The sequence below is a fragment of the Phocoena sinus genome, chromosome 14, assembly GCF_008692025.1.
Source record: "Phocoena sinus isolate mPhoSin1 chromosome 14, mPhoSin1.pri, whole genome shotgun sequence".
Taxonomy (NCBI): domain Eukaryota; kingdom Metazoa; phylum Chordata; class Mammalia; order Artiodactyla; family Phocoenidae; genus Phocoena; species Phocoena sinus.
Genome location: NC_045776.1, coordinates 83,414,701 through 83,439,994, shown reverse-complemented (window position 1 = coordinate 83,439,994; position 25,294 = coordinate 83,414,701). Strand labels below are relative to the sequence as shown.

The 25,294-nt window shown below is 45.1% G+C and overlaps 1 protein-coding gene across 3 annotated transcripts in view; it reads right to left on the bottom strand.

Moving 5' to 3' along the window:
- Positions 1–25,294, bottom strand: part of ATP6V0A2 (ATPase H+ transporting V0 subunit a2) — a 36,703-nt gene continuing 11,409 nt past the window's right edge. For all 3 annotated transcript variants that reach the window (XM_032602464.1, XM_032602466.1, XM_032602467.1), the window contains 15 exons: positions 24,332–24,458; positions 17,516–17,598; positions 15,612–15,705; positions 14,442–14,654; positions 12,239–12,389; positions 11,827–11,963; positions 11,134–11,321; positions 10,945–11,035; positions 9,805–9,923; positions 8,177–8,387; positions 7,447–7,566; positions 5,776–5,895; positions 3,883–4,000; positions 1,805–1,976; positions 1–1,155 (listed from right to left, as the gene is read on the bottom strand). In XM_032602464.1, the coding sequence (XP_032458355.1) occupies positions 1,056–1,155; positions 1,805–1,976; positions 3,883–4,000; positions 5,776–5,895; positions 7,447–7,566; positions 8,177–8,387; positions 9,805–9,923; positions 10,945–11,035; positions 11,134–11,321; positions 11,827–11,963; positions 12,239–12,389; positions 14,442–14,654; positions 15,612–15,705; positions 17,516–17,598; positions 24,332–24,458 (2,044 nt within the window). In that variant the 3' untranslated portion in view covers positions 1–1,055. The remainder of the gene's footprint in view (positions 1,156–1,804; positions 1,977–3,882; positions 4,001–5,775; positions 5,896–7,446; positions 7,567–8,176; positions 8,388–9,804; positions 9,924–10,944; positions 11,036–11,133; positions 11,322–11,826; positions 11,964–12,238; positions 12,390–14,441; positions 14,655–15,611; positions 15,706–17,515; positions 17,599–24,331; positions 24,459–25,294) is intronic.

Sequence of the window (25,294 nt, the reverse complement as noted above, 5' to 3'; positions counted from 1 at the left end):
TCAAGTGAAAAGATGAATTTAATCTGAAGATTATATACATTAATGGCTTAGTAAGAATTGGTTTTCAACTGATCTAAATAGTTTTTAAAAGTTTAACTCTAAATGCCTTTATTAGACATTTATTTCGAATTAGTCTGAAACGGAATCATTATAATTATGCTGTTCTCAAGGACAGGTGCAACCTCTTCATGGTAAAATACCTTAATTTACATTTTATTATAAAAATATACAAAATCCCACTTCTTACCTTTCCTTCACTCAGTATAAACCCCTTTTGGTTCAGGGACATCAGCCAAGCTGGTCACTAAGTTCGAATCATATCCATATTACATCATCTACAGTCACACTGGATTTTAAGGCTCAGTACACAGTTTATCTTCCCAAACATACAATTATCATAATTGGTTTTATGTAAGGATAACAAGATAAGAGTCTTTAAAAAAATATACAAGTGGGATAACCATTTGTTGTATGTTATTTTATCCCATTTTCTCCAATTATTAAAACAAGACAAAATCGTAGAAACAATTCTACTGGTAATTCTAGATAGCATACGATAAAAAAAGTTTGCATACTTTTAACCAAGCAAAATAAATGTGAATCTTTTGATTAACCATCATTAAATTTTTTTAAAAACTACTTAACTTCAGCTGTTGGAAAATATTATCTGACAACTTCAGGTGACAGAATAACTCTAGTTTTTTTTTAAATAAGTTGAAAAGGAATCAAGTATTTAAGACCATTTTCAATTAGCCATTCAAAATTGGCTTCTCTCCCCCAAGCCTATATTTTTAAAAATAACTTTAACATAACTTTTGGCATTAACTTATATTTGCTCATCATAAAAACTGAAAGAAATTTATATATCTGAAATTGAGAAACTTTACAAAATTATTTAACATATGAGGAAGAGGTATATCTTACAGAATCATTTGGCTATCTCATAAGGCAGTTAATGAAGATGGAATTTTTCCTATCATCAATTTAACATAAGGAAATTCTACAACATGATAATTCTCCTTAAATCTGAAAGCTTGTTGGATACGGCAATATGATCATGCCATGTCGTCACTAAACTTCGAAGAAAGTAATCTGAGTGAGAAAGGAACAAATTTGGTGCCTGCACCAACGTAGAATTTGTTCTGAAATTCTACCCTAAAAAAACAAAACAAAACAAAACAAAACCATGTATTAATGAAAGATTCTGAATAACACTTGCTACATTCCTTAAAACAACATTTATAAGATAAAAAAGAAAAAAGTTCCTGTGCTTCTGAAGTTGCTTCATTGCATACATGCTCTTGGCACAAATACTTTTGCTTAGATAAAATACACACACACGCCGGCCCTTTGCTGGCTTTCTCATGAAGAAAATGCTGACACCTCACGTCACCTCCCACCCTATGGACATACACATGAGCACTAGGAACCTCTCTCACCCCAGTAACTGGATACACAGACAAGTAATCTGATATACACTGTAAAACATTAAGAAGTATGGTTTACAATAAGATAAAGCAACCTGTCGGACCCAAAGTGAATCGAAAGTGTGAAATACACAAAATTATTCAGCAAGCGTAAACTTGCTTTTATGTGTCGGCGACAAAAGCTCAGAAACAAAATACAATTTTAACTCAGGGGATCGGAATACAGATCCCAATCCCGGGAAGGGGAGAAGTAGCCTAAATAATATATGTATAAGTATACATATCACTGGAACTGTTACACATATATGTACGTACTGGGGGAGTAGGGTGTTAGATTTTTGTTAAGTAACAGTTCCAAAGCTAAATTCCAAACTCACCAGTGGAGGCGGATGGCGTGAAGAAATGCAGAAAGCCCTTCCATGATCAAAAGGATGAAAATGGTCAAAACCGCAAAGAGAGCGATGACCGGGAGAAGCAGCAAGACCCCGTAGGTCGTGTCTACGCGGAGGCCGACCCGCATCAGCATGGCCCACAGCACGTCAGATAGCTCTGCAAGGCAAGCATTTTGCAAAGTTAACTTCTGTTCACCTTCAGTGAGTCACTTCAATTAGCTACTTAGACTGGGTTTCCTTCTGAAACAATTTTGAATTGTTATCCCTAAAATAAATACACACCTATATAAGACAGACGTAATCGGCTTCCCACGTAAAAGTTAACCAGCAACTTGATCATCTCAAACACGGAGGAAGACTTGACATTCCAGAGAAATCAGAGCCCTGCCTGCCTGCCAGTGAGAGATCCTGACCCAAATAGGGGTCCGGCTGGCTCTGTCCCAACGCAGCACTGGGCCAGGCAGCGGGAAGCTGGGCGTCAGTCCTGACTCGGCTACTGACTGGCCAGGTGGGTGACCCTGCGCCAGCATCAACCCTCACTGGGCTTCAGTCTCCTCCTCTGTGATATGAAGATATGAAGATGATGGACCCCCTCCCGCCAGCAAGTTCTAGACTTGCGGCTATGCTTACAAAAATATCAATGTAACAACAACAGAAAAAACCCCTATCATCTGGTAGTTTTCCCAAGTACAGTCTTTGCACAGTAATGCAGGAGCAGAGCAATGACCGTCCAAAGCATCCTTAATGGTCAACGGGAAAAATTACAATTGTTCTGGGACCTTTCAAAATTTTTGTCAAAACTTTAAAAACTCTCTTACTGTTGGTTATAAATGCACAGAGAAATGAAAAAAGAAGAGTAAATCTGTTCTTAAAACATTAGAAACATTGAGCATTCAATTGCTGGGGGTTTTGGTAAGAACTTATCAAGGGTGGTTTGAACAGCCTTCTTCTCATGTGACTTGGGCTTGCTGGGCACCTTGACACGGAGTGAGCCTCTTCTCTAATGCTTGGCATCCTACTTGGCTGTCCGACTCTTTTCTGAGTTTGGATCAGCTTCTAACACAGTATGCTTTGCACCTTCAATGTCCTGAAATACCTCCTAGAGTTCCTGTGGCACCACTTCTGGGACACCTGCATCTTCTTTCTGTACATCACCAAGTTCCTCTGGCTGCAGATTTCGCCTCTCGAACGGCACCAGTGTCACCACTCCCGTGTCAGCTCTTTCTCCTAAACTTCCAGTTACATTCCATCTGCATTTCACTTCCAGCATATCACTGTCTGCTCCTCTGCTGCACTTTTTCATCTCTGTTGGCCAATTCCCTCGGTTCAGCAATCCGCTTTTAAATGCCATGTGGGTTTACCACCGGCCCGCAAGGAGCCAGCGCCACCATGCGCCTTGCTGTCTGCGCATGAACTGCGCAGCAGGTGCACAGGGTCCAACCGCAACAGACTCCGAGAAGTGATGCGGCTGGTCTCTGATGGTGATGCGCGTCGTGCTATTTACATAGCGGCTTGCGGGCTGAAGGGCCAGCAGTGAAGCCTGCACTTCGCACCCATACACACAATTTTTACTGTGGTAACTGAAATTTCAACCATGTTCTTGGGGGACTGCTGAGACTTAACTAAACGCAGGTAACTGAAATCCACGCATCAAAACTATTAATCAGCATTGTTTTAGAACTTGCTTGACATAACTAGACATTCACACTTGGTAAGGCAGCATTGAATACAATAATAGTAATAACAAAAACAATAATGGTCAGAGCAGAGGGAGCGAAATGCCTACGCCAGACGTTCCCAAGCCTTCTCGGTCCTTGAAGCCCCTCGTGTGTCCCAGTGATTTTTTTCACAGCACCCTGAGGCCAAAAGAAATACCCAGGAGACCAGTGCAGTAAGTAGTCAAGTCCAAACAACTTAACAGTCCCTGTTCACACAGTATCTGAAAAATAGTGCCCTTTCCATCAAAATTTTTCAATGTCCCATGGTGCCCCCATGAGTTAACCGAGGCGCTGCGGGGTGTCTCAACACAGAGTTTGGGAGCTACAGGTCTAAGCAAAACTTACGTGCGTGAGCCAAACTGAGTGCCCAGAGCCTCAGGTACGAAGCGGTGTTGGAGATGCATCCCAGACAGTACTCGATGGAATGAATTACTTGGGTCATTAATATTTCTCCAAAATTAAACTGAGAGAGATGACACAACATGTGTTAGACTCCACCCGTGACATGCTTACTTCCACAAGCTACAAGTCTGCTCCACTTTCAGGATTACAGTGAAAGGACTGGCTTCTGGAATACTGGTGAGGATGTGCTGGCGTGTGAGGAACAGAGCTCTGCTCACAACTCCGCCACTAACCAGCTCCCCGACCCACAGAGCTCCCGCCCCCTTGTTCCCAGGCCACAGTCCTGCACGTAAGGCGAGTGTGGCTGGACCAGAACTGTGATGGCACAATGCCCACGGCCCTCAGGCAGCCCAACGAGGTTCTTGAGGTACTCTTAGTAATTACAAAACGTGTAATGAGAAACAGACATCTACCAACCACAAGATTAGGAGACTGTGAACGCGTGTGTGTGTTTAATAGATAAGAGCATCTTAATACAAGTCTGACAAGGGGAAATTATAAAAGAGTCCCTGATAGTGAAAAGGCTGCAGAACACTGGGCAAGATGGCTCCCACATTCTTTCCAGCTCCGCTTTCTGTTTCTTTATGATCTTAAAAACTTAATTATTAATTGTCCCAAATTAAAACACTAAATTACATAATAATTACAAAAGGTTGACTAAGAAATTCTGTTTCGTCCTCATCGGACAGCCAAAAAAGTTTCCAAGAAAATAAAGCAGACCACAGTAACAGACGTGCTCTGTTCTGTCTGCCAGGACTGTGCTTCCCTTCTTTGGGAGGAACTGCTTCTTCTGCCATCTAACCCTGTATCACACAGTTGTTATGGGCTGAATTGTGTTCCCCCCAAAATTTGTCTGTTGAAGCCCTAATCCCCAATGTGACTGTGTTTGGATATGGGGCCTTTAAGGAGATAAGTAAGGTTAAATGAAGTCATAAGGGTGGGGCTTATGTCCCAATAGGACTGGTGTCCTTATAAGAAGAGGAAGAGACACCAAAGAGGCACGCACAGTGAAAAGGCCATGTGGGGACACAGCGATAAAGTGGCTGTCCACAAGCTTGGGAGAGAGGCCCCAGGAGAAACCAACCTGGCCAACATCTTGACCTTGGACTTCCAGCCTCCAGAACCGTGGGAAATACATTTCTGTAGCCAAAGCCCCCGAGTCTGTGGTCGTGGCAGCCCATGCAGACTACTGCAGCAGTCACTGGTCTAGGGATGGCAAGTGACCCCAGCCAGGCCAATCAAAGCACTTCCCTGGGATTTTTCCTCATGGTAACAAGCAGGGAAGTGCACTTTTCTCTGATTGAAGAAAATAAACCCAGTGCTCACTGTGGCCACGGTTCCAACACCAAGGGGCCAATTGGCTTCAGAGTATGAAGCAAACTTGCAAAGAAAAACTAACTCAGACTTGCTGGGATTGGAGATCCAAAGCCCCACCCTCCTGGGGCCCACTCTGCCCCATCCTGATGTGGGCCAGCAGATTCCCCTTGAAGCCAGTGTGAATTGGGTCTCTTTCTTACAACTATGGGCAAGTTCTAATGAAGACGAGAGTCTTCTCAAAGCAATGTTCATGGCACCTTAAGTCACTCAGCATCACAACTTGTAATGTTAACACTATAAATCCCACTGTAAGACTGAAACTCACAAAATGTTAACCCAGAATCATTATATTATGACGACAATTGTATGACCAGAACAGCATGTGGAAAGCTTGGAGTAACGGTTGTTTTGTTTGAACTTTGTTTTCTAAGATGATTCTTATCACTCTCATAATGACGATCATCTCTGTGCGAGCCTGGCTCCTTACCTAACATCACCAACAGTAACTGAAAAGGTTACCTCTTCACACGTCACTTCTCTACAACCATCTTCCATTTGGTTGTTTCCCTCTTCTATGTCTTGGCTTCCCAGCAAAGAAACTTCTTCCTCGCTATCTTTCCTTACAAGTGTGTAACCACTCTAAAAAGACAACCCAAAGAATACAGAGTCAGTGCCTTTAAAATCACAAGGTTGTGGGGCTTCCCTGGTGGCGCAGTGGTTGAGAGTCCGCCTGCCGATGCAGGGGACGCGGGTTTGTGCCCCAGTCCGGGAAGATCCCACATGCCGCGGAGCGGCTGGGCCCGTGAGCCATGGCTGCTGAGCCTGTGCGTCCGGAGCCTGTGCTCCGCAACAGGAGAGGCCACAACAGTGAGAGGCCTGTGTACCGCAAAAAAAAAAAAAAATCACAAGGTTGTGACAAAATCAAAGTTAGCACCCCTTCGATTCTTTTAAAAATTCAGCTCTTTAGGAATAAAGAAAAAAGTCCTTTAAAGAAAATAAGCATATCATACCCACTAGGATGGCTATTGTAAACAAACAAACAAAAAAAGAAAATAAATAAGTGTTGATTAGGGTATGGAGGAACTGGAACTCTTGTGCATTGCTGGTGGGAACATAAAATGGCACAGCCACTGTGGAACGTTTGGTGGTTCCCAAAAAATTAAACAAAGAATTACCATTTCTAGGTATATCCCCAAAAGAACTGAAAGCAAGGACTCCAACAGATATTTATACACCCATGTTCTCAGGAGCATTATTCACAGCAGCTGAAAGGTGAAAACAACCCAAGTGCCCATTCATGGATGAACTGATAAGCAAAATGTGGTCTATCCATATGATGGAATATTACTCAGCCTTAAAAAGGAAGGAAAATCTGACACAAGCTACAACATGGAGGAATCTTGAGGACATTAGGCTAAGTGAAATCAGCCAGTCATAAAAGCAGAAACATTATATGATTCCACTTATATAAGGTACCTAAAGCAGTCAACTCCATAGAGACAGAAAGTAGAAGGGTGGGTGCCAGGGGCTGGGTCGAGGGGAAATGGGGAGTTAATATTAATGAGTAAAGAGTCTCAGCTCGGGAAGACGGAAAAGTTCTGGGGGCGGATGGTGGGGATGGCTGCACAACGTGAGTGCACGTGATGCCACTGAATGCGCACCTGAAAACGGCTAAGATGCAAAATTTATGTCATGTATCTTTTACCACAATTTATAAAAAATAAAATAAAATGAGAAACTAGACACACAAGAAAACAGTCTGGAAAGAAACTCAACAAATGGTTAACACTGGTTATAACTGAGTAGGAGAAATAGTAGGCATTATTTTCTATATTTTCCACATTTCCTTTAGTTATGTTATTTAAATTCAACAAAAAAACCTTGAAAAATCAAGAGGCAAGAATAAGGAACAAAAATGCTTAATGACAAGCAGTACTGAGGGATTCAGTTCCATCTACTGATAGGTTTGTGGTTCATTACCAGAGGACCTGTCTCCCGTGCCCAGACATGGCAGGCTCTTTGCACCACGCTTCTGCAGAACAGGCAACGCAAAAGTTCTCGATAAAGGAAGCTTTGGCTTTTAAATCAGAGTCTGGGACCCCTTGGAAGGAGTTTTCTTTACAAAACCTTTCACAACTAAAAACAGACTTTGCTCACCATTTACAAACATGCAGCCAAACCCACACTTACCCTGCTGACCCCAAAGCAACTGCGCCCACGGTGAAGCCACAACAAGAAGAGTGGCTTTCCCAAGAAGAGCACAGGGACAGACAACGCTGTGATAACCAGAAGCAGCCTCTGGACGTGCTCCTGTCGGTGCAAAAGGGGAGGAAGCCAGTTAAAACGTGAAGATGTGCTAACAATATCATTGGTGTACTTAAACTAGTGGAAACCAAGTAAAATGTCTCTTTATTGATTAACAAGGAACATAAAGTAAACGCAAGCTAAATTACATTCGCCAGGGTGTCTTTTCCTTTCGTTTCCTAAACTCACAGCTGACGTGCATGGCATCACACAAATGCACAGTTATAGAAAAGCCATTTTTGGAGAGGGCCAGTGTGCTGTGGTCCAAGTGCCAGATCTCTGAGGACCTGGCTTAGTCAGGGGTTGATTTTAAAGAAACTGGAAAAATGGATGGATGGACAGCCCTCAGGAACCCTCCAGTAATACATTCTCTTCCCACCAGTTTTCACAGCTACTGAGGGGCAGCGAGTTTGGAATACACAGTCTGACCAGGGCCCCCGAGACAGCTCTCAGAGCAGGATGGCACCCTCTTGTGATAACACACAGAGGAGCAGAAAGCCCCTCTGTGCCTGGGAGGCCTGTGGAAAGCACCTTTAATCATTCTACTGATGAAAACAAAAAGGCTATCAGGAGGACTTCCTTTGAGTTCTTCAGAGTGGAAGACACAACTGCTTACCTGTCCTGGGTAAAGACCACCTGTGTCACTAGCCGGGAATAAAAACATATTAATAAATTCAATCAGAATGCTAGGAGCGACTCTGGAGGTTTCTGCTGAATAAACCAGCCACTTATAGACGATCATAAAGACAAGGTAGCCAAAGATGCAGAGCATGAAGAGAAGTTCCGGGATGGAGACCAGGTAAATGTTGAACTTCTTCCTGAAATGTCTAGGGAAAAAAAACCAAAGGAATCGATCAACCCATGAACAACATTGGACTAAGAGAAAAAGGAAAGAGTAAATTAATCTTAAATTCTCTGTGACAAAGTCTATCTCAGCATAACGTCATCTGTCTTACGATTCAGATGTAACCACAAAGAAAAGAGATGTGAGGACAGTAGAGATGATTAGTGTTTCACTGTCAGATCCAGCTAGAGAAAAAAGACATAATTTCTTTCCCCTAATATACCAGCTCTAAGAAACAAACAAAAGTTTTCTGATTTAGAAAATGAAAAAACGATATGACAAAAATCACCTCTGGAAATAAATACGAATGTACATGTTGCATGTCTCCCTCACTTGAAAGTAAACTCCATGCGGGCGAAAACTTTTTTCTGTCCTCCTCACTGTTCAATCCCTGGTGCCTAGAATAGTGCCAGGCACCTTCTATGTGCTCAACAAATATTTGCTGAATCAATGAAGCTGACAAAAACCTTATCATCAAAACAGAATTGGGGCCCCCTGGTGGCGCAGTGGTTAAGAATCTGCCTGCCAATTCAGGGGACACGGGTTCAAACCCTTGTCTGGGAGGATCCCACAGGCCACGGAGCAGCTAAGCCCGTGCACCACAACTACTGAGCCTGCGCTCTAGAGCCCACAAGCCACAACTACTGAGCCTACATATCACAACTACTGAAGCCCACGTGCCTAGAGCCTGTGCTCTGCAACAAGAGAAGCCACCACAATGAGAAGCCCGCGCACCACAACGAAGAGTAGCCCCCACTCGCCACAACTAGAGAAAGCCCGCATGCAGCAACGAAGACCCAATGCAGTCAAAAATAAATAAATTAATTAAAAAAAAAAAAAAACAGAATCATAGAACTTCTCTGGTGGCTCAGTGGTTAAGAATCCGCCTGCCAATGCAGGGGACACGGCTTCAAGCCCTGGTCCGGGAAAATCTCACATGCCACGGAGCAACTAAACCTGTGCACCACAACTACTGAGCCTGTGCTCTAGAGCCCAAGTCACAACTACTAAGCCCATGCGCCGCAACTACTGAAGCCCGCGTGCTCTAGGGCCCACAAGCCACAACCACTAAGCCCACGTGCTGCAACTACTGAAGCCCACATCGCCTAGAGCTCACGCTGCGCAACGAGAGAAGCCACCACAATGAGAAGCCAGCACACCGCAACGAAGAGTAGCCCCCACCCGCCGCAACTAGAGAGAGCCCGCGTACAGCAGCAAAGACCCAACGCAGCCAAAAATTCTTAAAAATAAAAATAAATAAAAAACAGAATCATATTAATACAACAAACCACTATGCTGGCTGCCTTTAAGATCCATGTAGTCTACCATCAAGAAGCAAAGTTTAAGAAATAACAAATACTTGGCTTATAAATACTGGTTAAAAAATAATCTGTACTTACAAGTGGTTAAATATTCCCAGAATGACTCCAAAAGTCATGTGAATAATTCCTAAAATCACAGACATTTTCATTTTGAAAGAGTTCAGAAAAGTGAGACGATTTGTGGCCAAGTTCCAAATCTAAAGACAAAACAAAAATAAAACTTTTACTTCCTTCAACTGCCTTAGGAGAAAAGTGCTGTTCCTTAAGGAGACTGTTGTCAGGTTTTTTCAAGTTTCCAATTATATTCACAACATTAAATTATACCAATTATGTTTAGAGATGAGAATGTACATTTAGGAGAGAGCTACCTTGGAGAGCTCAGATTAGGGAATGCTAGACTTTTGTCACAGTTTTTTCCACTACTGTATCGCATCACTCCAAACAAATTTCGAGGTAGTTTCTAAGCTTTGCTTTTAAGGCTGAGGTTCCTCGTGAAGACCCCTGGGTCTAGGGAAATGCTACCTGGGCCTCATAAGCAGCAGCCTGGTGAGCCATGCTGGGGGCAGGACAGGGGCAACCCCGGCCCTGGAGCCCCAGCTTCACTTTCCTTCTCCCCACACTTTTTCCCTTTCAAACAACCACCTCAATAAGCACCATGATAAGCCTAAGTTCCCTTTCCACTCTAAAATTCCATACTATTTCTTTCTACATCAAAGGGTAAAAAAACAGTTCGCCTGTACAAAGAAGAAATCAAAGAAACAGTGCACATTACATGGCTCCGGAAGTGCCACTTCTCACTAGAGTAAAACAGGTCAGGAAGTAGGACAGACCGTAGCCCCAGCTCCCCGTGGTCTTGTATTTGGGCAGTGACCGTCAGCTTCTTCTGTACAGCAGCCTGACTCAGAACACACAGTGAGCCTCTGGCGTCCAGGCAGAAACCCCCAGAGTACCACCCCCTCGCGTACGACCACCTGAACCGTGCTGAGCAGTCTGAGAAACCTCTGTGACAGTTAAAGCGAGGTGGCACTGGGAATTCCCTGGAGGTCCAGTGGTTAGGACTCCGCGCTTCCACTGCTGAGGGCACAGGTTCGATCCCTGGTCAGGGAACTAAGATCCCACGAGCCGCGCGGCATGGCCAAAAATTTTTTTTAATTTTAATTAAAAAATTAGGTGGCAGCACCGAGGAACCCGAGATAATGGGGAGGGGGGGACACTCACGGGATCGATGCCAAGAGGATAAGGGCCTCGGAACACTCCGGGAACGCTGGGATCCAACTGCAAAACCCTGTTGTGCCTGACGACGCTGTCACTGTAACAAAAAGCAGGGTGAGGGCCTCCTGCGGAGGGGGAAGGAGACTCGGAGAAACTCCCTCCACCTAAGACACTGTCTGGCAGCAGGACACTCACTTCCAGAGCATCACCTTCCTCTGCTCCGCTGCGCTGTGACCGGAGCTGTACATGGCAGACACGTTCCACCCGGAGCCGAAGAGGTTGACCGACTTGGAGAAGCAGTCGTTGTAGATGAGGCCCGTGTACACTGAGAACAGCCCCATCAGCAGGAGGATGTAGCGGCCGTTGAAAAACATGCGCACAATCTGTGGGGCGCAAAGCGGGGCCACCGGGAGAACGAGCCAGCGTGACCGACCGGGTTTGGGCACTTTCTTAACCGCTCCTCTCAGGGCTGCTCAAAAGCAAGCTCACGGCACAGACGCCCCCATCACACAGGGGTGAAGGCCCACCCGCCCCCGAAACCATGTCTCAGGTAGGTTACGGTTATGAAACTGAACAAAACTGAACAGTTTTCTTCTGCGGTACGCGGGCCTCTCACTGCCGTGGCCTCTCCCGTTGCGGAGCACAGGCTCCGGACGCGCAGGCTCAGCAGCCATGGCTCATGGGCCCAGCCGCTCCGCGGCATGTGGCATCTTCCCGGACCGGGGCACGAACCCGCGTCCCCTGCATCGGCAGGCGGACCCCCAACCACTACGCCACCAGGGAAGTCCCTGAACATCTTTAAATGTCTCTTTTTCTAGTTAAACAGAAGAGAATCACTACTAATACTGCCCAAACAGATACAATGAGCCCGAGTGTTTATGTTTTTACCTCTTGTGACTGACTTAGTCTGGGATGATCTTCATTTAACACCAACAGGAGGGCAAATAAGAACATCACAAAGCCATGTCCAAGGTCTCCAAACATCACGGCAAATAAAAAGGGGAAAGTGATGATGGTAAAGAGAGCTGCGGGAAAAGCAAGCGATTTCTGATTCGCAGCAAAGGCAGAAAATTCTAGTTAATTCAAACATGACCACATACTGTATAATGATCTTGACTTTCTCCCAAATTCTCAGGAGAGAACTGACAGGTTAAAATTAACACTTTATACTAAATAAGATAACAAAACAGTAATAGTGGGCCTATTTTTCCAAATATCTATTATATTCTTATAGGGAAAAAAAGCAGCGTGATGTATAAAATGTATAAGACACAAAGACTGGCAAATTCAGGCTTCCAACCTGGGTTCACTTCTCGGTAGCTCCCAACCCCGTAGGCATCCACGATGTTCTGAAACCCCTCGGTGAATTTGTTGGTGCGGATGAGAGTTGGGGGTGTTTCTTTTGTTGGGATTGTGTTCATGAATGAGGGGATCGAAGCACCGCTCTCTCTCTTTCACATGAAAAGAGACAGAGAAAGAAAAAATTACCACCCAAGAGCTCTTTCAACAAATCTTCGTTGGCTGCCACGGAAAGGCCCTGAGTATGTGGGGAAGTACTGACCACCCCGCTGGAGGTTCAAGTACAGCAGAAGTGACAGGAGGAAATGAGGAAGGCTCCTGGGGGACGTGGTCTTGAAGAAGGAAGAACCTAGCAAGGCTGAGTGGTGGGAAGCAGGCAGGGACAGGTATGCCAAAAAAAACACAAAATTTTGCCGTACTGACATTTTGGTTTATTCTTGCCTATTTTTCAGTTTTATGAGGTAATACTGTAGCTGTCTCTAAATTCCTCTTGAACATTTTTAAGAGCTAAACCACTAAGTTCCAGTTGTATGTTGGCGATCCTGGGACTACTTATATATACTCACACACACAACAAGAGTATTAGTCATGTGCCTCAAAACCGATGTTACCTCAATAAATAAGAATCATCTAGAGCTTTAAAATATATAAATAAAATAGATGTCCCATACTCCAAAATAACTAATTTATGTATTTCCTTCTTTCTCAGCACTGCGTGTTTTACGTTTGTGCCGTAACAGAATTATGTAATGAGACAAGGTGATAAACCAAAATCTCCTATGAAAACTTGTTTCCTTAACTGCCACTTGAAGTTTGTAAACCTGCTATTTCCAGTAAAGAACTAAGATTTTTTTTTTTTTTTATCTTATACTGGAGTAAAGTTGATTTACAATGTTGTGTTAGTTTCAGGTGTACAGCAAAGTGATTCAGTTATACACATCCATCTACTTTTTTTCAGATTCTTTTCCCACATAGGTTATTACATAGTATTAAGTAGAGTTCCCTGTGCTAAACAGTAGGTCCTTGTTGGTTGTCTATTTTATATACAGTAGTGTGTATATGTCAGTCCCAACCTCCTAATTTATCTCTCCAAGAACTAAGTTTTGATACAGAAAAAACCCTCACAGGAACGTGGGAGACTGACCCCATAGCCCAGGAGTGGAAAGAAGCTATTATTCAAAGTTCAGAGGCTGTAAGAGCAGAGGTGGATGGGTTCAACTATATTTAACAAAAAACTTCTGCACGACCAAAGCAAACAAACAGAAAGAAACACCAAAAGACAAGGGACAAATTGGGGAGAATATCTGTTCTCGTATCACAGACAACGAGCCAAGGGAATTAATAAGAAAAAGGCCAACAACCCAGCAGAAAATGGGCAAAGCATATGAACACAGCATTCACCAAAAAAGTGAAAGTTCAAAGGCTCTTCTTAAACGTACAAAAAGATATTCAGCCTCACTCAAAATAAGAGAAATGCAACAACTGGCAATATTTGCCAAAACTGATCCAGCAATTCCATGCTGGGCATTTACCCGGAGATAGGTTTGTGCATGTCTGAACCGTCAAAGGTCAAGTGCTAGTCACTGCACTGGTATTCATAAAGTTAGAAACCACCTAAATGACCAGGGAACTGGTTCAATAAGCCACGGTACATCCATTCAGCAGGATATTAAATAGCTATTAAAAAACAGGGAAGTTTTCTTATGAGAAAAGAACAGTATGAATAGCACACAATCTTTTGTGAAGGAAGGGAATTCTCTCCCTTTATATATTCCTATCTGCTTATCTATGATTAAGAAACTCAAAGACATAAGAGAAGTAAAACAAGGGTTGTCTCTGAGCAGAGGAACTGGGCATATGAGGCTCTGGATAGGAGGAAGACACTTCACTGGGTCTTTTATATTTTTTAATTTTTTTTTTTGACTTTTAAACCATGAGACTGAATTCCTTACTCTAAAGAGCAAATTAAAAACGCCTGTGCAAATCACTTTGCTGCACGCCTGAAACACTGTAAATCAACCACACATCAATTAAAAAAACACTGTAAATCAACCATACATCAATTAAAAACATGCACGTGCACACAGAGCCTCGAGGGACCAACTCTCCATAATTTCAGTTCAAAAGAGTCAACACGGTGTCCTCTCCTCCTCTATCTTATTTCCTGCGGGGAAGGGCTGGCAGGGAGTGGAGGGCCGCCTCACCGAGCCCTCCTCCAGAGCAAGGCGCAGCTCATGCAGATCGGCCTCGGGACACCAGACCTCGGCGATGAGGCACTTGTTGGTCACGTCGAAGCTGCACATGTTCAGCATGTGGTAAATGGCTTTCATCTTCTTCACCTGGATGACGCGGCTGTAGACTGACTCGGCGGCTTTACAGAGCACTTGCCTTAAGTAATCCTCGGTTTTGTGAAGCACCTGGGTGAGGACAAACATTGACTTTCAGCAGAGTGTCCACTGGGCACCTGACCTCCTCTGAGGGACTTTCTCCTCAGTGATGGGTAGGGGGGTGAATTCCAGGCACCTGCCTCTCTGGGGACAGTTAAGGAAGTTCCGTCCTTCTCCTCCAGGCCCTGGAGCTGCCTTTCCAGAAAGGACCCCAGGGCACAGGAAATGGTTAGAAGTCGTGGTCCCTGTGGCGGCATGATGGCCTGGCTGGGTCCAGAGAGCTGGGGGCCTGGGTCTTACCCACTCCCAGCCTCGGCCCAGCTCCCTGTCAAAACCCATGAGCCACCAACTCCCATCCCATCCCATCCTGCCAAGAAATCCCCTTTCACTCAAGTGGGTCAGAGTCCGCTTCTTGTTACCAAGAGCCCTCGCTGACCTAAGGAGAAATGGGAATTGAAATAGTGCAGGTAAAATTACAGCCAGCACTGTAAATGGGGCTCGCTTGTCCTCTCTGACCAAGAATTACACTCCAGGACTTCCCTGGTGGCGCAGTGGTTGAGAGTCCGCCTGCTGATACAGGGGACACGGGTTCGTGCCCTGGTCTGGGAAGATCCCACATGCCGTGGAGCGGCTGGGCCCGTGAGCCATGGCCACTGAGCCTGCACGTCTGGAGCCTGTGCTCCGCGACGGGAGAGGCCACAACAGTGAGAGGCCCGCGTACCCGCCAAAAAAAAAAAAGAATTAAACTCTGACAGATTAAAGATGACCAGACTATTCTTTAAAGCCCCATCATTTAGAAACCATCTAGGTTTCTAACAGCCTGCTAAAATAAAACTCCCACGAAGAGGAGGGAGGTGCCATTCCAAACTCCCTAAAACACCTTGATTTGTCCACAACCAAAATTTTCCACATTAAAAAAGAAAGTAAATGGATTTGTAAATGTTTTACAAACCCTTGGATAAGAAGGCAAGTTTCTGGTTTACTCACAGTATACAGATCTTGAATCCGGGTGTTCAGGCCCTCCTGAATCTCTCTCCGCTCCTCGGCGGTATTCGGGTAGGGGTAAACGTGGCAATGGTAACTAGAAGACAGGGTTCAACACAGTGCCGCGGCTGTCAGAACTGCAAGAAGCTAGGTCAAAAACTAGAGCTAAATTCAGTCTACCGCCTGGGCGTATTTCCTCCCAAACCAGAATACAAGCAACCCTCTGGGACAAAAAGGTGCAGACACAGGCACCCAGCCACGGTAAGGCCTTGCACACGGACGCTCAACAAATTTTCTACAGAATTCCACAGATTTAGTGAACTCTGTCGTGGCTCCACATTCCATTCCTACCCTCGATGATTCCCAAAAGCTCATTCCCAATTCCAACTTTCTGAAATTCACCACCACCCTTGGGCTGGAAATCATTAAACAAGTGTAAAATATAAATCAAAGACAAAGAACATACAACAATAATTACCTTTTACAAAAAAAGAGAAAATCGGGGGAGGAGAAAACTCTGGATGCCTAGCAGTCGCCTCTGACATGGGCTTCAGTAAACATCCTCTGGGGCCACCCACGTGTGACACCAGGACGCAGGGAGGCAGAGCCATGCCCCCCCAGATGCAGCTACACCCCCTCAGCTGCTGCGACTCCCATGCTGCCTTAGTGTTTTAATGCCATGCTTTATGCTCCTCTTTAAGCTCTGGCTACTAAAATTAAGTTCTTACTCCAGCCTTACCCTAAGCAATGATATCTGTGAAGTCACAGGTTTGTGTGCTGGCTATAGTTTTTCTAATCTACATAAAAAGTAAATATATACCTATTAAGTAAGAATAGGCTAGTCCACGTATCACCTAAAGTTACTTTCCATAACACCAGTGACTGAGTATCAAACTCTGGTGAACACTGAATCCGAAGGAAATAACCGAACCCCACCCTTACTTACCCCAGCAAGAAGAAAGGCCAGCTAAAAGTTCCCCAAGTATAAGAAAACAAAAGGCCATTCTTGGGCTTCCCTGGTGGCGCAGTGGTTGAGAATCTGCCTGCCAATGCAGGGGACACGGGTTCGAGCCCTGGTCTGGGAAGATCCCACATGCCGTGGAGCAACTGGGCCCGTGAGCCACAACTACTGAGCTTGTGCATCTGGAGCCTACGCTCCGCAACAGGAGAGGCCGCGACAGTGAGAGGCCCACACACCGCGATGAAGAGTGGCCCCCGCTCGCCACAACTAGAGAAAGCCCTCGCACAGAAACGAAGACCCAACACAGTCAAATAAATAAATAAATAAAATAGATTTATTAAAAAAAAAAAAAAAGGCCATTCTTTTGAGTTTTCATGTGGTTTTGCGTGTTTTCCCACTGGTGACAAGACTAAGCCACAGACCGATTCTTGCTGTGATACTGCTCCACGTTTACCGAAGGCTTACGCGGTACGGGAGCCTTTTACGTGTACCATCTCGTCTGGCAGGCAGGCCTCTCCGAGCCCACACTCTCCACCACCTGCCAGGCCCCCTTCCCCAGGCTGCAAAGAAGGTAACTGCAGAGGGCTGGGGAAGGATGAGCCATACGCTCCATGAGGACAGATAAGCCTACGCGTAGCTAAAAGCAACAGAAAGGCACCAAATATTAAAACTGGATTCCTTCCCCAGCCTTCATTCCTAAGGGAAAAAAATCAAATCTGGGAATGTTCTTAACATGGTGTCTATTTTTAAATTATTTTAAGTATTACACTGGCAAGAGAGATGACAAATTAAATGTTTTAAAACATGGTATTACAGCAAAGAAATCATGTAACAAAACTCAGCAGCCTTTGTAACCACTGTATTTCTCTTCAGAGATATATTTTAAGAAAACTAGAGGTTACTGAGGATAAAGAAATAAATGAAATAAAAGGTTTCTTTTTCTTACCAGTCACATATCTTCTTAACCTTGTGGCCAATCTGCTCTCCCCAAAAGGATATCAAAAACACATACCATTTTATGACTTCTCCCTACAAAGAATAAAGATAACTGTTACTTCTCTGTCTAGAACTTTGAAAGCTCTGGCAGCTCGCACTCTGTCAGAGTGAGTTCATTCATTCATTCGTTCAACAAACACTAAGCACTGTCCATCCTCATTATCTGCAGATTCCATAACTTCAAATTCACCCCAGAAGTCATTCATAACCCCCAAATCAATACTCAAGCATTTATTCACTTGTGGACATGCAGAGTGACAAAAATTGTGAGTCACCCAATGTGCATATTCCTGCTGAGGTCAAACGACGTGACCCTCTGCCTTCTTATTTCAGCTCATACTACAAACAAGTGTCCTTTTTGTGATCTATTTAGTGCCAAGTTTTTCACAGTTTTGTGCTTTTTTTGGTGATTTCACTGTTCAAAATGGTCCTCAGAGCTGTCTAGTGTTTCCGAGCACATGAAGGCTGTGACATGCACTTACGTGTGTCCCGTAAGCTTTGTTCAGACAGGCGTGATGGTGCGGTCGGCAGTGAGTTCAATGTTAATGAATCAACAGTATATATTAAATAAGGTGTCTTTAAATAAAACAAGGTTATGTAGTGATTGGCTGACAAGAACGTTATGACCAGAGACTCACAGGAACCTAACCCTGTGCTTCCCCTAAGAGCAAGGGTTCAGTTCTCACGGAGACTGTACAATGTTAACTACTACAAATAATGAGAACTGACTGTATTTACAAATATTCTACAAATAGAACTGAATAGGTTTTTGGCCAATTTGCCAGGCACTGGTTCCCAGTGCTAGGAATACAGCAGTGAACAAAACAGACAAAAATCCCTGACCTGGGAGGGAAGGGAGGGGAGGGAAGCTTATATCAAGTTAGCAGCAAGGGACACTAGGAAAGTTCATAATATGCCAAATGGAGAGGAGGGCGATAAAGACAATAAAGCTGGGAGGGGCGACAGGGACAAAGAGGCTGGGGGTTGAGCTTTTAAATCAGGCGAGGAGGGAAGGCCTCCCTGAGGAGGGGACATCTGGGCCTAGAGGAGTGAAGGGGGTGAGGCAGCGAGCCACGTGGATCCTGGGGAAGAGCCTTCTGAGCCCGAGGAAAAGCTCGTGCAGAGGCAAGACGAGGGGAAGCGAGCAGGCCAGCCTGGCTGAAGAGGAATGGCCAGGGGGTGACAAGATGGGACGCCGTGAAGAGGAACCCACAGGAGGGCTTTGAGGCGGGACGGGGGTGTGGTGGTGAGACGCTCCGGCTGGTTTTACAGGGATCATTCTGGATGCTGGGCGGAGAAGAGCTGAGCTGGCGCTTACTGAGACAGGCCAGCCTGGACGGGCAGGTCTGGGGGGGAAGATGGGCAGTTCAGTTTTAGGTGTCACATGGAAAGGTCTTCCAGAAACTTCAAAGGTATGGAGGAGCCAGTTAAATAGAAGTCTGGTATTCAGGGGAGATGTCCAAGCCAGATGTATACATTCGAGGGATGGTATTTAAAGCCATGAAGTTACACGGGATCCCTAAGGGCACAGAGGAGAGAAGCAATCCAAGAATTGAGCTCTGGGGCGGAGGGGATGGGGAACAGGTTGGGGAGCTTCAGGCAGAGCAGAGGCACTTGGGTCCCGAAGGGAGGGATGCAGGGCGGCCGGGAAGGGGAGGCCAGGGAGGTGGCGGGCGGAGGAGATGGCTGAGGTGTCTGGGAGGCTGGTTACGTGGGATAAGCAAGCGAATCGCACAGTCCATGAACCGCACTGAGGATGAGGGAGGCCAGATTTCTCGCTGTCAGAAGAGAGTGCAAAACACCGAAGAAGAGACGTCCAGAATCGTAGGTTAGAGTCTGAGCAAACGGTTTTATAATAAATGTGCACAGGTGGCTGCAGAAGCGGATACAGCTCTGTGCGTGTGTGTGTGTGTGTGTGTGTGTGTGTGTGTGTGTGCCCGTGTTTTGACTGCTGAAAGGGCCCAGAAGCAATGACGCTCCAGTACATGATGAGAACTCAAACACCCAGATCCTTGTTTCTAAATTCCATCCTCTACTAAAAGGAACCAGCGGCCCTTGAAGGAATGGCTGACTCCAGGCAGAGGCAGGGACCATCCCGTGGTGCCAGGAAGGAAGGGGCTGCTCAGTGAATGCCGCAGACGCGCCAAAGGCCAGGGGAACATGCACGAAGGGACTCCCAGTGGCCAAATCAGGGACAATTTGGGCATCAAAGTAAAAAGGACTGGGACTTCCCTGGTGGCGCAGTGGTTAAGCATCCGCCTGCCAATGCAGGGGACACGGGTTCGAGCCCTGGTCCGGGAGGACCCCACATGCCGCAAAGCCACTAAGCCCGTGCGCCACAACTGCTGAGCCTGCGCTCTAGAGCCCGTGAGCCACAACTACCGAGCCCACGTGCCACAGCCACTGAAGCCCACGTGCCTAGAGCCCGTGCTCTGCAACAAGAGAAGCCACTGCAATGAGAAGCCCGTGCACCACAACGGAGAGCATCCCCCACTCGCTGCAACTAGAGGAAAGCCCGCGCACAGCAGCGAAGACCCAGCATGGCCAAAAATAAATAAATAATTTTAAATAAATAATAAAAAGGATCGTAACAGATTACAAGTCATTAAATAAATAGGAATGCCTAAGTCCGTGGATGAATGAGCGAGTGACTGAGAGGGCAGGGAAAGCACGGCCTCCTGCAGGACGGTAACTAGTAAGTACAGAAGGAAGGATGGGAACAGAGTAACCACCTGGCAACCGCAACAGAGGTGATGGGTTCAAGAGAGTCATCGTGGAGGCTGAGGCTGGTGGGCAGAGGTCTGCTGAGGAACAAGCCCCCAGTAACCTAGGAACACCTCCTCACCAGCTACTGATCAATTAAATAGAGCAAGATGGTGACATGAAGGTGGAGAAACCTGGACGACACCAACATGACCAGGCCGATATTACGTGCCCCCTGGCGGGAGGTGCTGAGAGGACCAGATAATTGACTCCGTGGTCAACACCAGCAACGTGTGATCCGAGCCTGGTCAAGAGGAAGCACAGAATGGACCCCAAGGGAGGGTCATCCTGCAGAATGTGACGCCTGCCCCGAATGCAAAGCACAGTCCCAGGCAGGGCAGTGGACCAGAAAGGAAACAATGCAAACTGTGGGGAATTTGAGTGGCATGTTTGTATTGGACCAAGTGTTGCATCTGTGTTGATTTTTCTCATTTTGAGGGTTGTACGGTGGTTATATAAAATAGCGTCGTTATGAGGGGGCAACACACACATGTCCACGGCTTCCTCGCAGAAGGTCTGGAAGGAGCCTAATGAAAATGGGGATAGATATGCAGAAAGAGTGAGTGGAGTATATGTGGCAAAATGTTAATAATTGGGAAATCTGGGTGAAGAGACAGAAGACTTTGTTCTCTTCTGGCAACTTTTCTGTAAACTGAAATTATTTCAAAATAAACTATTGAAGAAACTACACAGGGAGGACTTCCCTGGTGGCACAGTGGTTAAGAATCCGCCTGCCAATGCAGGGGACATGGGTTCGAGCCCTGGTTTGGGAAGATCCCACATGTCGCGGAGCAACTAAGCCCGTGCACCACAACTACTAAGCCCACGCTCTAGAGCCCATGTGCCACAACTACTGAGCTCATGTGCCACAACTACTGAAGCCTGCGTGCCTACAGCCTGTGCTCCACAACAAGAGAAGCCACCGCAATGAGGAACCCGTGCATCGCAACGGAGAGGAGCCCCTGCTCGCCGCAACTAGAGAAAGCCCGTGCGCAGTAACGAAGACCCAAAGCAGCCAAAAATTAAAATTAAAAAAAAAAAAGTAATGTTTGTGAAATTCTTACCTAATAAACTAGGATATTCATGTCTAAAAAGTGTTTAAAAAAAAAAAAGAAAGAAAGAAAATACCCAGGGGGAAGAAAGAAATGGTATTTATAGTGCATCTGAATTTGAAGATTCCTTAACAATTTTAAAAATAGTACTGTGCCAGGGAATACAACCACCTAAGACATCATATGGAACACGGATGTATGCAACATAAAAAATACAAATCATAAAACCACATGAAACTGCCTGAGCCCAGCTCTGACAGAGAGACTGGTCAGCATCTAGAAACGATACTGACAAAGGGGAAAATGGCTAGAGATATGCTCTGGGGTCTGTAAGGACTTCAAGGGGTCGACCCAAAAGGTATTAAACATGACACTATAAATAAATCCTCGAACCTGAGTAAAAGTTACCAAATCAAATCTCATATCCTCCCCAGAACAAGGACTAACAGAACGCACACTGAAACATAAATAGCGACTCTCTCTAAGCAGGAGGATTACAGGTGACTGATTTTCTTCTTCATGTTTTCTATATTGTTCCCAATTTTCTAACAACGAGCACGCATTTCCTTTGTAATCATGGGGGAGGGAGGAGTTGTAGTTTCAAGAGAAAATCTGCCAATTATACTTCAACAAAAAAATTAGAAGTGAAAAAAAAGTAAAGAATTTTTTAAAAAAATATATATATCTCTAACCATGTCTCCATATTTCTTCACAGACATTTAATGCCCTTTAACAAATCCGGTAAAAACTCAGCACAAAAGAGCTTAGACACTGTATAGAAAAAAAATTTTTTTTACAGAGTAAATGCTCTGCATGAGAATGATGGATATGTTCTTTTAATTAAAGAAAAAACTCAAAGAACATGTAAATGCTACTTCAGAACAGTTTTAATCTTCACCTTTACATAGAGAGGTCGTAATGGTCACAGGTGAAGGATAGTCAACATATTGCTACTGGCAGTTTCAGGAGCCACAAAAAATATTACAGGTGTATGGTTAACGAACAGTTTGACTGATTAGATTTTCCAACGTGTGTGGTTTACTTAGGCTGAACCTTATGAAAATTATTTCACAGCCAAACTCCTTTAGGTGTCAAAACTATTAATCTTATAGCCAAAAATCCTGAGGCAGATCTAGGAAAGAAAACACGAACGCTTTTCTCAAAATTGAGAATCCCCAAGTTCCTTTCCTACCCTTAGTAGATCAGTTCATCCTCACTTAGACCAATATATAATAGTTATTTTTATGGTGAAGTCTTTAAAAAAAAAAAAAAATCACAGCTATTTTAAAAGGTAATGATGGCTTTGGCTGCCCTGCTTCCCTTCCAGAATAATTCATTCCTGAAGCCTTAGATGTGCACTCGGGGATGGACCTGGGGGCGGGGGGGAGGGCAACAGTGGCCCAGGGCAAAGTCAGAGCCCAAGCAAAGTGAGGAGGCCCTGCAGTCCACACTAGGGGACAACCCGGGCTGGGGGCTGGGGAACTCGGAGCTCCATGCAGAGAGAGGAGCAGGGCAGCAGAGATGGGAAATCAATGGGCAGACTGGTCACACACAAGGGGACTGATCAAATCAGTACATTAACAATAATGGGAGCCAAGTTTCCCACCACTGAAGAAAGGAGTTACAAACACAGAAAGAGAACAACTTAGAATGAACCCTGTGGTGTTGGACTGGAACTGGATGTAAACTCACAGTTTTCATATATACACACAGGTACAGAAATAAAGCTGTGAGTGTGTGTGAGCCGTGTGCGTGTGTGCGTCCTAGAGCCGTCCACTGACAGAGCTGGGAACAGCGACACCTCAGTCCCCACGGGCACACCCGGAGACCGCATCCTGGCTTCTAATTACCGTTCTCCACTAAAGAGAACCAGGTTCCTTGGAGAAATGGCTGATTCCAGAGCTGCGTGAGGGAAATTACAAGATGAATCGGGACATCTTGTTATGCAGGAAAGCAAAGAAGCATTCAAAAAATGATGGGAACATGTAAAAAGAAGATAAAAGCCAGCTAAATGGGCTCCAATGGCCAAATCTAGAGCATGTGAATATCAAAATAATTACAGTAACAGAGTATAACTCATTGAATAAAACAGGAAATAAATTAATGCACTGAAAATCTGACGAGAAATTGAGTACTTACAGAGTTTCAAAGCACCTCCCCCAAAACATGTACTAAATACAAAGGAAATGGAGTAATAAATTCACAGTGGAGAAGCTTAAGAGTCGCTACCTTGAGCAAGTGATCAAAGTGAACATCACTAGTAATGGGACAAAGGAATTGTGCACCCCTGATGGGAAGCAGCATCACTTCCTGCCCAAGACACATAACTTGAATCTAATCATGAGAAAACATCAGACAAACCCAAACAGAGCGGCATTCTACCAAAATAAAAACCACTGGTCTGTAATAATTTTTAAAGGTCCAGGTCACGAAGGTCAAGGTAAGACTGAGAAATTATCCCAGAATGAAGGAGACCAAAGAGACATGACAATTAAGTCTAAGGCCTGATTCTAAACTAGATCCTTTGCTATAAAAGACAGTATTGTGGGAATTCCCTGGTGGTCCGGTGGTTAGGACTCCGAGCTTCCACTGCAGGGGGCCCGGGTTCCATTCCTGGTCGGGGAACTAGGATCCCGCGTGCTGCGCAGCCGCAAATAAATAAATGAATAAATAAATGCCAAAAAAAAAAAAAAAACAGACAGTGTTGGGACGGCTGGTGAAACCCAAACAGGATCTGAGGCTGGGAGGGTGGCGACGTATCCACGTCAACATCCCAGGCATACTATGGCGGTGTGGGAGAGAGTCCTCCATGTTAAGAACTACCCCCCAAACGCATCCAAGGATGCCAAGGCACGTGGTGGACAGCTCACTGAAGTGCTCTGCTCTGCGCTGTGCCTCCAGCTTCAGCACGAAGTCCGCCACTGCTAAACGGGGAAGGGGTGCCCACTCACCGTTTCAGGGTCTTCCAGGGGCCCCTCCAGCTCTGCGTGCGTCACGATGCTGTGCCCTCTGCAGGCTCGCCACAGCGTTTTCCCGAATGCTTCAGCTTTCCCTTGGTTAATGAGGCCAGACACAAATCTGTGAGACACCAAAGGCTGTGGTCCAGTAAGCGCAATGAGGATTACCAAACCGCATGAAGAGGGCGGCGAAGCCCTTCACGCCTGCCCAAGTGCTGGCGATATCCTCAAAGCCCTCCAACTGCAAAATATCTGAAATGCTGCATAAAATATTTTTGAAACGTCCTCTTCGATGTAGACCTGAGCCCATAATTTCAAGAAATTCTTGGACTCCAAAAATAAAACAGGACCTCGTAGCTGTGCCCTGATGTATTATACTGACCCAGTATCTTAAGGCCTTGGGTTTCAATGCCAGCAAGGGAGACAGGAGATGGGCTCTGGGTCGATATCAGGTGAAGAGATGGAACTGAACCCCCAATCCCCACAAAGTTGGGACTCTTGCCCCCCAACAAAGGGCTACACCTTAAGTGAATGGGTGGACTAGAAAAAAATCCACCTTGCAAAGGAGCCTACAAGCAAACTTGTTTATTTCGGCTTTGGTTTTGGAGAGAAGGGGAAGAGTGTCACTTGAGGACTTACAACCACATGTTAGGATGCATCAGGCAGAGAGAAAACAAACAGAAAAACAAAGAAACTCAAGCTGGGAAATTAACGTAAAATGATTCCAGGTAGGTAGAGTGCTCCCAAGTACCTGACATACATAAAAATAAGTTCTCTCTGAAAGAATACAGCCTCAAACTAAACATCACTGAATTCCTACACATAAGGAATAGAGGAACAGTTCATAATAAAAAGAAATCACAAATCACATGAGGAAATAAGTTACCATTAGTTCAAGTAAACAGAGAGAGTGAACAGTAGAAAGACACCCTTAAAATACGATTAATAAATTAACCA